General features: G+C 40.8%; 1 protein-coding gene across 3 annotated transcripts in view; it reads left to right on the top strand.

Moving 5' to 3' along the window:
- The window catches only part of POU2F1 (POU class 2 homeobox 1), a 123,611-nt gene that overhangs the window by 82,801 nt on the left and 26,831 nt on the right, over positions 1-13,979 (top strand). The window contains exons 4-7 of one of the 3 annotated variants that reach the window (XM_068423429.1): positions 1,916-1,969; positions 3,610-3,729; positions 5,457-5,636; positions 13,348-13,474. In XM_068423429.1, the coding sequence (XP_068279530.1) occupies positions 1,916-1,969; positions 3,610-3,729; positions 5,457-5,636; positions 13,348-13,474 (481 nt within the window). The remainder of the gene's footprint in view (positions 1-1,915; positions 1,970-3,609; positions 3,730-5,456; positions 5,637-13,347; positions 13,475-13,979) is intronic. The other 2 variants (XM_068423421.1, XM_068423412.1) reach the window with 2 other exon arrangements.

Here is a 13,979-nt window from a genome sequence, read left to right as displayed (position 1 = left end):
AACAGGCTGTTGTAGGCTGCCTTTATGTGGAGAGAAGCTGACTAGTTTTCATGGGTTGTCAGTATGTGTTTAACACGAAGACAGATGCAGCTGCTCTGCAGAATTTTGTGTGTTTGTTTTAGTCTTCGTTTTGTTATATGGATTGATCCAGGACAGTAATTGTATTTAGCACAGTGCTTTATCTTGCTTTGGAAATGTATTTGTTTGAACAGTTTTCAGGACCTTTAGAACTTCGTGTTTGATAAAGTGTGATTCATTTCTTGATACTCGAGTTCAAAGGAAAATCTCAGCTACTCTTTCATACACCTGCAGGTGTGTGGGAATCTATTGTCAAACTGTCCTCTTCTAGTGTGGCTGCTCGTAGTGGGGTGTTGTTCAGCCTTAACACACAGTGCTTTCCTCCAGACTAATACAAAATACTAGGTTGTAGGCAACATTCAGGAACAGTTTAATTTCTAATTAGATGTTTGTTGTGTGGTGGAAGGGGTGTCCAAATTGCATTCAAAGAGATTTTCAGAAATACGTTGACTGTACCTGAGCGAGACAAATTTGTAGTCTTTTCTGTGTTTTTTTTTATTATTATGTAATTCTTGAAGTATTATTTCTGAGTATATTTTTTGGATGGCAGGCTATTATTGTTTAGATTATTCTGTGCTGCTAATTCATGTTAAAAGCTCAGATTACATCAACTGTGTCAAACTATATTTTGCTTGTGATGAGGAAGAGCTTTTCTGGGAGTGTTTGCTTAGATGTAGAACATGCTTAGTAAGTCTAGTACCTTCATCTAGAGTGGTAGGAAATATTTCCAAGGTGACTCTTAAGGGTTGCCTGTTCGAATATTCAGTTATTAATTTCATGTACTGCAATTTAAATTAAAACTCTCCTTCCTGTGCTTGCAGATATGTGGACTCTCTTTTGTGATGTGTATTATGTGGGGACATCTTTTTATAGAGGCAAGAGTGCTATATTTTGCTTTGCTTTATTGTACCCTTATGTGTGTTGCCTGGTTTTCAAATGAGCAGTGTTTTTCAAACGTGGCCAGAGATGGAATTCACCACAGGCTGTAACTCTGACCTTTGAAAGTGTTGGTAATTAATTACATGGCATTCCTTCTTTATGGTAGGACCGGTGGTAGAAACAAGGCGAGACTGATTAAAACGGTCTTCAGTAAATGAAAATTTAGCATTTGATGTACAGGGAAAATTGTTATTAGAGATAAAATAACACTCTTTAAAAATCTCACTTTCTGAAGCATCATTTTTTCTTCACTGCTAACCCATAAGAACTTCTTTGGACCTGTTAATCACAAACGTTGAATTCAAGTTTTGAGTATACCTGAATCAATACAGCCTTTGTAAAGTGTCTCCAGTCCTTTGTATTGAGAACTTCTTTTCAGTGGCTGAGGACTGCAAATACTTGAATGGGTTGATTTGAGGAAGAGTGTTTATGCTGTGGGTTTTGTGCTATGCAGGTGATTGCTCCTCTGTCGTATAAGGAAGCGGGTGAATGCAGTGTACATATTTGGGGTAAGACTCATTCTGAAATATTAGAAGGATGATGATGAGTAGAGCTTAACGCCCTCCCCTGAAGCCTGGATTTTTTTAACAGGAATAGGAATAGTTAGCCTGTCCACCCCAAAATGCTCTGTTTCAACTCAATTTCATTACAATATCTAGATCCCTGGGCAGGAATACGTTCAGCAAGAGGTAGACAAATAACACGGTGGAAGAGTCTTACAGATTTTTTTCAGCTTGGAGCACAGCCCCTATTTCACTGATTCAGGTGTTAGAGGGGCATGCATTGTTCTTGGGGGAGTTGTGGTTGGGGTGAGGGTGGGGAGGTTGTTCTTTTTACATTGTTGAAGTTTTCCGTGGATTCTACGTTATTTCATTTCCATTTTTGCACTGTGTTGTAGGTCCAGCTCGCTGGAACAAGTTTACAGGCTGCTGCTCAGTCCTTAAATGTACAGGTAAAGACAGTTTCCTTCTGCTGCTCATCCTCCTCTCATTCCAAACAGCGCTATGGTCCCATTAGAGACAGTTTCTAACCTGTGATATGTTACTCTGTTTTTTCATTCTGACTGGTCTTGCAAGTGGTAGGTATGAAGGAATAATAGTTTTACAACTGTAAATCAGGTTCAGGATTTTAAGCATTCAGAAACTGCAGTTGTTTAAAACTGGCAGTGATCGTCATTTTTTGCTGGATTTCAGTCAGGTGTTGTATCATGAAAACTGTAAAACTTCAGGAATATTTCATGTTCTTCCATTTATTCACTTATTTTAAACACAGCAATTATTACTTTGCAATTTGTCCTTACTTCTGGTAGCTGAATAGAGGAGTATAACGTAACATTAACTATGTAATGTGGTCAATGTAGATTGCTTGTGTAAATAACACAAAGTGATTTCAAAATAAGTCAGAGTAATTGTTGTTTAATAATGTATGTGAGACAACAAAGCTTTCAAACTTTTTTATGATGCTGAGCACTTCAGTGTATCAGTTAACGTGCCGCTTCCTCTCAGTACTATATTAAGGGGCAAGGGATGCAGTTTTATTGAAAACTGGTTTCAGTATTGCTTGTTATTAAAGAATGTAGGTAGTGCATTACATGAAATGCAATAGAATGTGGACCCACTTATACATAATAACAATTTGGAAAGAAGAGGAGGTTTAGTGACCTTCCTTTCGAAGAGGAAGGAGGCAGAAAATTGCCTTGGTTGCCATGGTAAACTTCCATCCCTGAGAGAGATGTTGGCAAACAGGCTGTATCTCCAGTGCAGAATGTTTACAGTCCTGCGCTGTAATTATCGCTCAATGACTGGCAGAATTAATCAGAGCCTTTATGTTAATTAGCCTGCGCTGCAGTCCCCAAAACAGGTGGTGGAAAATATGCAAATCTATGCAGAATTTTAATGTTCTGCATAACCAGTTTTAATTATCATAAAACTCTCTCCCCCTCTTCATGCACTTGCATTTCCTCCCTCTTGTCTTCACAATTTCTTCTGTTTAAAAAACCCCACAAAATCAAAACCTCAAAAAAAAAATCAAAATGCAAATCTTTTAAAATAGCAGCATTCAATTAAATAAATGCTAAACTTTGATTATTTAAAAGCATTGTATTTATTATGTATTTTGCTGTAGGTAGATAAACCTGTGAGGATTTCTCAGTTCTGCATAAGCCAACAGTATGATGACTTAGAGGTGCAGGATGCAGATATAGAAAATGGAAACACAATCTCCTTTCCCTCGTCCCATTGTTCAGGATTTTAGGCAATGAATAATTTTAACAACCTTTTTTTTCTTTATGGTGAAAGGGAGTGTCAGCTTCAGTTGCATTGCGTAAAATGAAATGAGACCTGAAAATAACGTCAAAGAGTTACAAAAAGACCCGAGAGTCTTTTTGTTTTGTTCAAACTGCATTACCTACAGACACGTTGGAGCAGTCGTAGCTGAGATGGTGGGCACATTGCTTAAACACACTCTTAAAATAAACCCAAGGGCTTTTTGTATGCAGATGAAAGATTTTTATTGTGCAGTGTTGAGATAGCAGTGTTCTACATTAACATCTGTTTTACACTATAAAGAGTTGTATTTTTTTTTTTTGACTAGTCTAAATCTAATGAAGAATCTGGGGACTCTCAGCAGCCAAGCCAGCCTTCCCAGCAGCCTTCAGTGCAGGCGGCCATACCCCAGACCCAGCTCATGCTGGCTGGAGGACAGATCACTGGGGTAAGATTTACCCAAGTATACTGCAGTATGCCTCCTGTCCGGCAGATTATGGCAGTGACTTCGGCAGTCCCCGCAGAACTGTCAGTGAAGGTTATTGTCATTTCCTTTAACAGAGGCAGAAAATTGAGTGAAAGAGGGGACAGAAAATACCTTCCTATAAAAAAAGCAGACTCCAATCTTTGGGTTTTGTTCCAAAGTATTTGTTTCGGAAAAAAAAAATTCTTTCTCTCTGTCAGTATCCATCTTGACTCTGCAATGAAATTAAAACCTTGTATGTGTACAAATAAGAAAATCGCTGATGTCGTAAAGAGGAATATTTTTTTTAAGGTTAAAATGAGGCATGGGAGCATGAGACTAAATCTTATCAGATGGCTGGGTGAAGAACAAAAATGATGGGAACTGCTGACACTGATTCTTCCTCTTCTCAAACACATTATTTTTAAGTAACTATATTAGTGCTTAAGCCTATTCAAACCTTCTGTTTTAACGTACCGATTTTGAGGTTTTTAATCGCAAGGCTTTGGGAGTAATTATGGAATAACTGTTGTTTTAGGATTAGTGGTGTTTCTGAGTTGTTGTAAATGCTTTCAGTCATTTAAAAAAAAAAAAAAGCAAGTTTTGTGAATGAGCTGGTTTGGTTAAAGAGTTTGCTTCCACGTAATCAGCTTTGCAGTTTTAAGAGTTTGCATGTTAATAAGGAATTTAGGGCAGTTGCTCCAACAATGTGTTTATGATTTGAAGTATTAGGTTAGATCATCTCTACACTTGCATGAAATGATGTCTTAATTTCACGTTCAATTGTTAAATCTTCTTGTATGCTAGTGTATAAGTAAACATCCTATTTACTTTTTGGGTAATTACATTTGAATTTTAACAGTGAGACTGTTCTAATACGTTATTAAAACCCAGCATCTTTTATTATTTTTCTCATTCTCAAAAAATATTGGATTGCTTTAATTTATGATTGTCTGCAGTAGTGAAACATTCAAAACTCCAGGTCTATGCAGATATGGATTGTAGTAAATATGGGCATCAAGATTCATTTACATCTAAAGGAGAGACTGCTGCCACCTGTTTCACAGAGATAATGCGTGTTTGGGAAAGGGAAGGGATGTAAACTTGCCAACTCTATTCTATTAAAAAAAAAAAAAAAGCAGATGGGGATACTTGGAGAGAAACAAATGGAGCTCATGTTCTTTACTTATATCTTAGGGCATAATGGAAATGATGGAATATGGCAGGGATTCATGCTAATGTGAAGCAGCTGGGGTGTTATCAGTTTGTTCAGTAGCCATAGCCAGCATTCCTGCTTCTCATTCATCTGCCTAATCACTTGCCGTTCTGCTGGGTGTAAATTTCCTTTCAAACCCTGGCAATACTCATTCTTTTCTTTTGCTTGCTCCTTAATTACCTTTTTCCTGAACCTCCTGGTAGAGTTGTGAAGAAAAGTTAGGAGTAAAGTTAGGTCCTCTAGGTTCCAGTAAGTGCAAATGTTTGCGTTTGTGTGGTTTGGTTTACGTCAGGTCTGTGGTAGGTTGATTCCTACATGGTGTTGAGTAGCCAGCTGTCCTTGCTTAAGGCCAGAGTCATTGGCTAGTTAATGGCTGAACTGTAGTAATAGTTCTAGGAATGCCTGGTTAATATAACTAGTAATGAGCTAGCTAATGACTTTGTAGCTGAAGTGGCTCTTTCCATTATTAATGGCTGTGTTTTCTAATTATTTATAGCTCACGTTGACGCCAGCCCAGCAACAGTTATTGCTACAACAGGCGCAGGCACAGTTGCTGGCGGCTGCAGTGCAGCATTCAGCCAGTCAGCAGCACAGCGCTGCTGGTGCCACCATCTCGGCCTCTGCTGCAACGCCGATGACGCAGATCCCTCTATCTCAGCCAATACAGATTGCACAGGTGAGCCTTGAGGCTTGAGAGGGCGGAAAAAATAAAGAGATTTGACTAATTGCATCATTCAAGTAATATTTTTATTCCTTATTCAGTTAGTTTCTAGGGTCCTCTAGTACTGTTAGTCTTTCCTCTTGCATCCTTAGCTGATGAGGTTGAAGTTGATAGTTTTAGCAAAGAATGCGTGCCAGCTGCTCATCAGTTCCACTGGGCTTCTGAGTTTTTTCAGAATCTGACCAGATGCTGTATTTTCTGAATATTCCTCCTTGTAGTTAGCTTGAGAAAGGAGAAAAAGGGGTATAGAAAGATGCCCATAGAAATGACACTCGTCAAGACCTGTGTGAATGGGAAAAGATACCTGCGTATCACAAAGGGTGCTTGTTAGATCCAAACAGCAAAATGATAGACGTGAAGAAAGGCAGGTTTGACTGGACACATTTGTGTGCTGTTTTGGCTTGGTGCTTCATGCTCAGAGTTCACTGACAAAGAATGGGCACTCTTGTGTGTCTAGAGAAAAACTTGCCAGAATGAGTCTGGTGTTGGAATCTGTCCGGTTGTACGGTCTGCTGCTAAAGATCCGTTAATTCTTAACTCTGAAGAACTGCTTGCCAAGGAAGTTCTGCTTACTAGGAGCAGCAAAGATCCTGCTGGGTCTTCCAGGATTGGCTTAATTCAGTGTGGAGAACGCAGCGCCACTGACTCTACGCTTAACATACATAGTGTGGAAACTCCTTAGACTTCTGGACAAGGGTAACCGAATGTACAGCGTAGGCATCTTGAGTACTACTAGTAGCTGATTGTGTTGTTGACACTGAGGTCCATCTTTCCATAGATGAAGGTTCTCAGGATGTAATATTTCAGTTTGATTAGTCTAGCTGTGCAAAGTATGTTGGGTACGTAGTCTCCGAAGTTGCTGCTTCATACAGTGAGGAGGTGCTTTAACACTCTCTAACGCTTTCTATTTAGACTATTTTCGCTTGCATTCAACTGGGATGAAGTGTCTAAAAAGTAAAGATGAGGGCTGATTAAGTAAAAGCATGGAAATGTTGCAATTATCTGTGAAGTCCATTGGTGAAATGTGCTATTCCTTTATTGTGCTAGTCGACTAGCTGAATAACAGCCTGGCTGTGGTATCAGTTTTTTATTAGCTGAAGTGGCAAACTTCTGTCGTATTGATCTAAAATTTCTGACCTTTCTGGCTGTCCTTACTGATGCCAGAGTGATGCCATCCCACGTTTAAAAGACCAGTACTGATGTTGCCTGTAGACCCCTCACACTGAGCCTCTTGGTGCACTGCAATGAGTCGTGTGACCAGATACTAATACTTCTTTTAGCAAAGGATCCCACTTCACTCTCACTTGGAGGTGACTCAAGGATGTAGTGTTCAAGGAAACTTGTAACTCCCAAGACCTCTCTTAGCTTTGCTAAGCCTTTGTAGCCAATAATACAGACAGATTTCAAGAAAAGAATGGGAAATGTCAAGGAAGTTGATGGTTAGCTTCTAACATCTCTCCACGCATCTGTCACAGAGTTCCCATTTGATATTATGCGAGTCTTTTAACCTAAATGTAAGTGAGCCACAGGTGTGTGCCTCTTGTCTTCCAGGTGTGCAGCTTAAGATAGCGAGGTTTGCTTAACTGAAGTGCAGAGCATTAAAATTTCGTATTAATAAAATCTGTACCTTGGACTTTCTGGCTTTACATTTGTCAAGTGTGCCACCAAATTCGTGGATACTTTTGAAGGCATTGTTGTGTGTGTGAGATGTTGCTAATTTCTTTTCAGAAAGGGTTATTAGACATTGGAAGGAATTCTTCCTTCAGGAAGAAATTCTTCATTCAGGAAGAATTTCTTTTCAGAAAGGGTTATTAGACATTGGAATGGGCTGCCCAGGGAGGTGGTGGAGTCACCATCTCTGGATGTGTTTAAGAAAAGCCTGGACATGGCACTTAGTGCCATGGTCTAGTTGCCAGGGTGGTGTCAGGGCAACGGTTGGACTCGATGATCCCAGAGGTCTCTTCCAACCTGGCTGATTCTGTGATTCTGTAATCCCACTCTTCCACTTCAGTGGGAAGCTATGAGAATGTGTGAAGCATTTACAGTTATTAATTTAGTACTGGGTTTTTCTCCAGAACTTACAAAATCTTCATAGAAGTGTTTGAGAAGAGTTGAAAAGATCAGGCATGTGCCATCAAATAGGAGCTTCTGAAGTGAGCGTTGTCTGGTTTGTGCACGTGAATAAGCTAAAGGGTCTGTGAAAAATAGCGTGTGATCATGTAGTTGCCACCATATAATGTGTATTTGTAGCACAAGGGGGACAAATTAAAGTTTCACTTATTTTCTGGCATTCCTCATTACTCAAATGTTTGACTTTACAATTAATTTCTTTTAGGATAGGTTATTTTGATATATAAATGTAGCTTGGTTGAATCTTATTAGCTGCTGCTTATGATGAAGGTGCGGGCATAATTTGTGCAGGTGTTGGATATAATTTGAGATACTTTATGGAAAACTTCTCCTGTCTAGGTTTGTAGGTGGATAACACCATGCTTTTTGAGCCATCCTGACAATGATTTATAAACAGCGTTCAGCTTTGTTTGCGTTGCTGTTGTAAACATATAGCTGATTACACAAATAGCTGAATGTTTGTTTTAATTGATGATTTTTGAATAATTGATTAACTGGCAGATCTCTGCAGCAGGGGGATTACCATATTTATTTTAATTAACTAATTGCACAAGCATGACTTCTTTAGTGTGCACTGCGGTTAATGTAAGGTATCTGCTGCAGCAGTCTGGTGAGCTGTTAGTGCTGCTGCTGGGCTGATGCTAAATTGTGACTAAATAGTTGTACCAAGTTTTGGAGCTCTTTGTAATTGCTCTCTGGAATATTGTGTCCAGTTCTGGGCCCCTCAGTTCAAGAAGGACAGGGAACTGCTAGAGAGAGTCCAGCGCAGAGCCACGAAGATGATTAAGGGAGTGGAACATCTCCCTTATGAGGAGAGGCTGAGGGAGCTGGGTCTCTTTAGCTTGGAGAAGAGGAGACTGAGGGGGGACCTCATTAATGTTTATAAATATGTAAACAGCAAGTGTCATGAGGATGGAGCCAGGCTCTTCTCAGTGACATCCATTGACAGGACAAGGGGCAACGGGTGCAAGCTGGAACACAGGAGGTTCCACATAAATATGAGGAAAAACTTCTTTACGGTGAGGGTGACCGAACACTGGCACAGGCTGCCCAGAGAGGCTGTGGAGTCTCCTTCTCTGGAGACATTCAAAACCGCCTGGACGCGTTCCTGTGTGACATGATCTAGGTAATCCTGCTCCAGCAGAGGGATTGGACTAGGTGATCTTTCGAGGTCCCTTCCAATCCCTAACGTTCTGTGATTCTGTAACTTTACTCATTTTCAGAATCCATGATCAGTGTTTACATGATGTAAACCTCAGAATGACAGAGGTGCCTAAGTTTGTGCTGAAGCTGTAACTAGAGATAATGGCATTGAATTTAGAACTGTAGATTTTTTTTTTTTTTTATTAAAAAAAAACAAACACTTCCTCACATCAAGACATAGCACTTGGCAGATTATTCTGCAGAGGTAGGAGTTGGATTAGTTTGATCTTTCTAAATTGTTAGGCAGCACCATAAGACATGCATGTTTCCCCAAAAGTCTTTCCATCTCTTTCGCTGTGCTTGTGCTAGTATACAGATTTTACCACTGAGAAAATAAAAAGAGCAGTATAGGAAAACAGTGTCAAGAGTTATTCGCATGGTTGCTATTGGGAGATTTATTGTAGCGCTACAATTAACTAAATAATAAAACTTTCCCAAGGTAGAAATGAAGTTGGATTTCAAATGAATTTGAGGGGCTAGTAGGACTGTTTAAGAGTGATTAGCCTTGGAGGTATCATTTCCATTCTGCATTACAGAATTATATTTCTGTATTTAAACAAGACTCAGCCAAGATACCATTTACCACGGCAGATGCACAGAATAAGATTGCTTATACCAGTTATCCCTGAGGCCTCAATTTAAAACCAGTTTTCTTATATTAAAGTGTAAGAGCCTGATGATAAGAGCTGTCATGTCGTAGCTGGGTACCCTGTGTTATGAATACTATAGTCTTAAATAAAAAGCTCTCCTCCTTTGATCTTACAAATACACTGCCACTGTTTTTCCGTATTCTTTCTTGTACATAACTCCATCTCGTGTGGTGCTTCTTCAAATCAGCTGAGATCTACTCGGTCATCTGGGGCGGGGAGGGGTGGCGGTGTTATTTGTTTGCTTTCGGTGGGTAGGTCCTCAACCTGTCCGTTTTTCTGTTCGTACTTTTTCCTTCAAAAATTTCTTCCCAACTTTTCCTTTTGTGTTTCTACTCTTTTCTCTTATCCACCTCTATTTTCACCCTTCAGCCTCTCTTCATTTGTTTTTCTTCCACCCAGCATTCACAGCCTTACTCAGTTTGCCCACGCTTTCTATTTCTGTTTCTTCCTCTGCATCTAGTCCTCGCATCCAATTTTGTATGAGCCCCTCTGTGCTGGAGGGTCTGTTCAATCTGCAAAGGTAACCAGCAGAGCATTGCAAATCGATGAGTAAATGAGTGGAGGTCCACGCTGGGCTCAAGAAGTTAAGAGTTTTTAGTAGCAGTTCTGACCAGTGTTAACTTTATGATGTGAAATCAGAAGAAACATGGAGTTCCTGGGAAAAACTGGAGCAGTTAGATCTCTCTTTTTTTTAGGAAGAAAATTGGCCTCAATTTCATAGGAATGGTTGCGATACTTCTCAAATTTTATGAAAGCAAACACTATATCAGCTTTAAAAACACTCTGTGCTGAGGGGCACTTTTTAAAATTTTACCATTCTCTTATAAAATGGAAGTTTCCATTTCTTAAAGAGCATTGCCTGATCAATCCATCTGGTGTATGTCTACCATATTGTTACACTGCACGCTTTTGACTTAACATGACCCAGTTGCCTAAGTCATTGATGGCCAGTGTCTTTGTAATGCAGGTTAAGTAGTTGTTTTCTTGTAATGCATGTCTATGGTCTCATAAATCAATGGTCTCTCTATTTTTTTTTCCTCCCTAGTCTTCCTTTCCACCCACTGACACTCCCCATCCCTCTTCCCCAGAAGGAGATTGTTGCAACTTTTAAGTCTTAGTTTAACAGTTTTAAAACAATGTAAGGTCATAAACAGATAACTATATTCTGCAGATGGTTGTATTGTGTAAATGAGACGTTATCCTTGTCAGTCTGTCATGACATTTCATCACCATCTCCATTTCTGGCAGTTAACGGCCTTTCACATCTGCTGGCCGAGCAGCTTGTGTGAGTGCTCAGTAACCTGCATCAGTCCAAATGCGTGGAGGCTACTTTACTGGCCTGAAGAAGCAGGTCTTTCTTCAGTCCAACTGGCGGCCGGTCACTAGCGGTGTTCCCCAAGGCTCAGTTCTGGGGCCGGTGCTGTTCAGTATCTTTGTAGATGATCTAGATGTAGGGATTGAGTGCACCCTCAGCAAATTTGCAGATGACACCAAGCTGGGTGGGAGTGTCAATCTGCTGGAGGGTAGGAAGGCCCTTCAGAGGGATCTGGACAGCTTAGATAGATGGGCCGAGACCAACGGCATGAGGTTCAACAAGAACAAGTGCCGAGTCTTACACTTGGGCCACAACAACCCCCTGCAGCGCTACAGGCTGGGGGAAGAGTGGTTAGAAAGCGGCCCGGCGGAAAGAGCCCTGGGGGTGCTGATCGACAGGCGGCTAAACATGAGCCAGCAGTGTGCCCAGGTGGCCAAGAAGGCCAATGGCATCCTGGCCTCTATTAGGAATAGTGTAGCCAACCGGTCTAGGGAAGTGATCGTCCCTCTGTACTTGGCACTGGTGAGGCCGCACCTTGAATCCTGTGTCCAGTTCTGGGCCCCACACTTCAAGAAAGATGTTGAGGTGCTGGAGCAAGTCCAGAGGAGGGCGACCAAGCTGGTGAAGGGTCTGGAGGGTCTGACCTATGAGGAACTGCTGAGGGAGCTGGGGTTGTTTAGCCTGGAGAAGAGGAGGCTCAGAGGTGACCTTATTGCAGTCTACAACTACCTGAAGGGAGGTTGTAGTGAAGTGGGAGTCGGCCTCTTCTCCCGGGCAACTAGCAATAGGACAAGAGGACACAGCCTCAAGCTTCGCCAGGGGAGGTTCAGGTTGGACATTAGGAAGAATTTCTTTTCAGAAAGGGTCATTAGCCATTGGAAGGGGCTGCCCAGGGAGGTGGTGGAGTCACCATCTCTGGATGTGTTTAAGAAAAGATTGGACATGGCACTTAGTGCCATGGTCTAGTTGACATGGTGGTGTCAGGGCAACGGTTGGACTCGATGATCCCAGAGGTCTCTTCCAACCTGGTTGATTCTGTGATTCTGTGAAGTCTGCCTCACTTTAACTCAAGTATGTTAGGAAATATGTTAAAACGAGCAGCTCCATTCAAACAGCCAGATTGAGCACTGCTTAGGAGTGATATGGCATTGTTAACATCTTCTGACACAGCTGGACCCAGAAGAGGGTGTTTGTCCGCAAACATATACCCCGGTATATCTGAATAACTTATCTGAAATAGAGTTTGGGGAGCTTTTTTGTTTGGGTTGTTTAATGGGAGGTTCTAAGTGTGGGAAGTATTTCAGGCTTTTAGCCACCTGCTTGGCAGGTATTTTGGAAACAGCTTCTTCTCAGAAAGATTCTACGTGTGTGTATAGATAGTTTTCATAGATTACCTCTGTTATGTTGGCTGGCTTCACATTGTGCTTCAATTTTCAAATTTGAGTGACTCTTGTTTTTGTCCTGTTTGGAGAAGATGAAAAGAAAAAGGCTAGTTTGGGGGGAATATTTTTAAGCAGTTCTCTATGTTTTCATTCTCCAGCTAAACAGCAAGTTGAAGCATTTTTCTTGATTCAGTTGCTCAGAGATTAGCATTTATGTTGAAACCAGTCATTTAATTATAGAAAATTAATAGTTCTGAATGGTTTAAATACATAAAAGTAGGCTTCTACAATAGTGCAGTGTTTTGGGTTATTCCTTTTAACGTTAATTACAGCCATGTCTATTAAGCTTATTGTAATTTGTTTCAGAACTAATCGAATATATTTATTTACTATTTGAGTTAGCTGCTTCCCAAAATTTGACCTGAACAACCAGAGTGCAAACTGGGAATCTTTAATTTTTTGCTTTCCTGTTGCTGATTAGAATGGTAATTGCAGATTGTTGGTTTATAAACAAAAATAGCTCCCAGCTATTATGCTTGATTTGTCAACAATGAATTTTGTAGCAGAGTTGCATCCTCAAAAAATAAGTGAGAAATCCAGTTGCTGATAAGTCTAAAGTATTTGAAAACTTCTGCATTTGAGGGGGAGGGAGACTGATATTTTTTTTTTTTTTTTTTTTTTAAAGCAGAACAGTGCTGAAAATATTTTGCTGGGTTATTTGGTAAACAATTTTTGTTTGGTTTTGTGAAGGACAGTGAAATTCAAATTGCCAGCCTAAAGGATATTCAGTAGCAGGACTGCTGTGTCTGACATCCACTTTTATGTCTAAATGTTAGAATGTAACTGGTTGATAGAAAATCTAGTTACATTGGGAGTCATGGCTGACTTAAATGTCTAACACACAGCTCTTTCTTTTCCTTTTTCTTTTTTTTCTTTTTTTTTTCTCCCCCCCTTTTTTTTTTTCCCCCTTCCCCTGTTTCCTTAAGGATTTGCAGCACTTGCAGCAGCTTCAGCAGCAGAATCTCAACCTGCAACAGTTTGTGTTGGTGCATCCAACAACCAACTTGCAGCCAGCACAGTTCATCATCTCACAAACACCGCAGGGGCAGCAGGGTAAGTGCCTCTTGCCAGAAAAGAAAATCATACATAGCTTTTTAGAGAAGGTGAAACTGAGGTGGTTCATACACCTTCACTGACTGTTGATATTCCCTAGGAGAAATAACAGTATTTCAATTAGGAGACTCTAACAGGTTGTCCCTTTCTGAGTATTAGAACTCAACCTTGTCAAAGTTTTGTGTAGCTCCCCTCTCAAGGAGGATCAATTCAGAGATCGTGTCATGGGGATGTTTGTTAACAACAAGGCCTCTTGGGAAATACTGCAGCATCTGGGCAAGAACAACCCCATGTACCAGTACAAGTTTGGGGCAGACCTGTTGGAGACCAGCGTAGGGGAAAGGGACCTGGGGGTCCTAGTGGACAGCAGGATGACCATGAGCCAGCAGTGTGCCCTTGTGGCCAAGAAGGCCAGTGGCATCCTGGGGTGTATTAGAAGGGGTGTGGTTAGCAGGTCGAGAGAGGTTCTCCTCCCCCCTCTACTCTGCCCTGGTGAGGCCGCATC

This window comes from Nyctibius grandis, chromosome 2 (genome assembly GCF_013368605.1).
Source record: "Nyctibius grandis isolate bNycGra1 chromosome 2, bNycGra1.pri, whole genome shotgun sequence".
In the NCBI taxonomy this organism is placed as follows: domain Eukaryota; kingdom Metazoa; phylum Chordata; class Aves; order Nyctibiiformes; family Nyctibiidae; genus Nyctibius; species Nyctibius grandis.
Note: the sequence above shows the minus strand (reverse complement) of the source record. Positions and strands in the feature narration are given on the sequence as shown.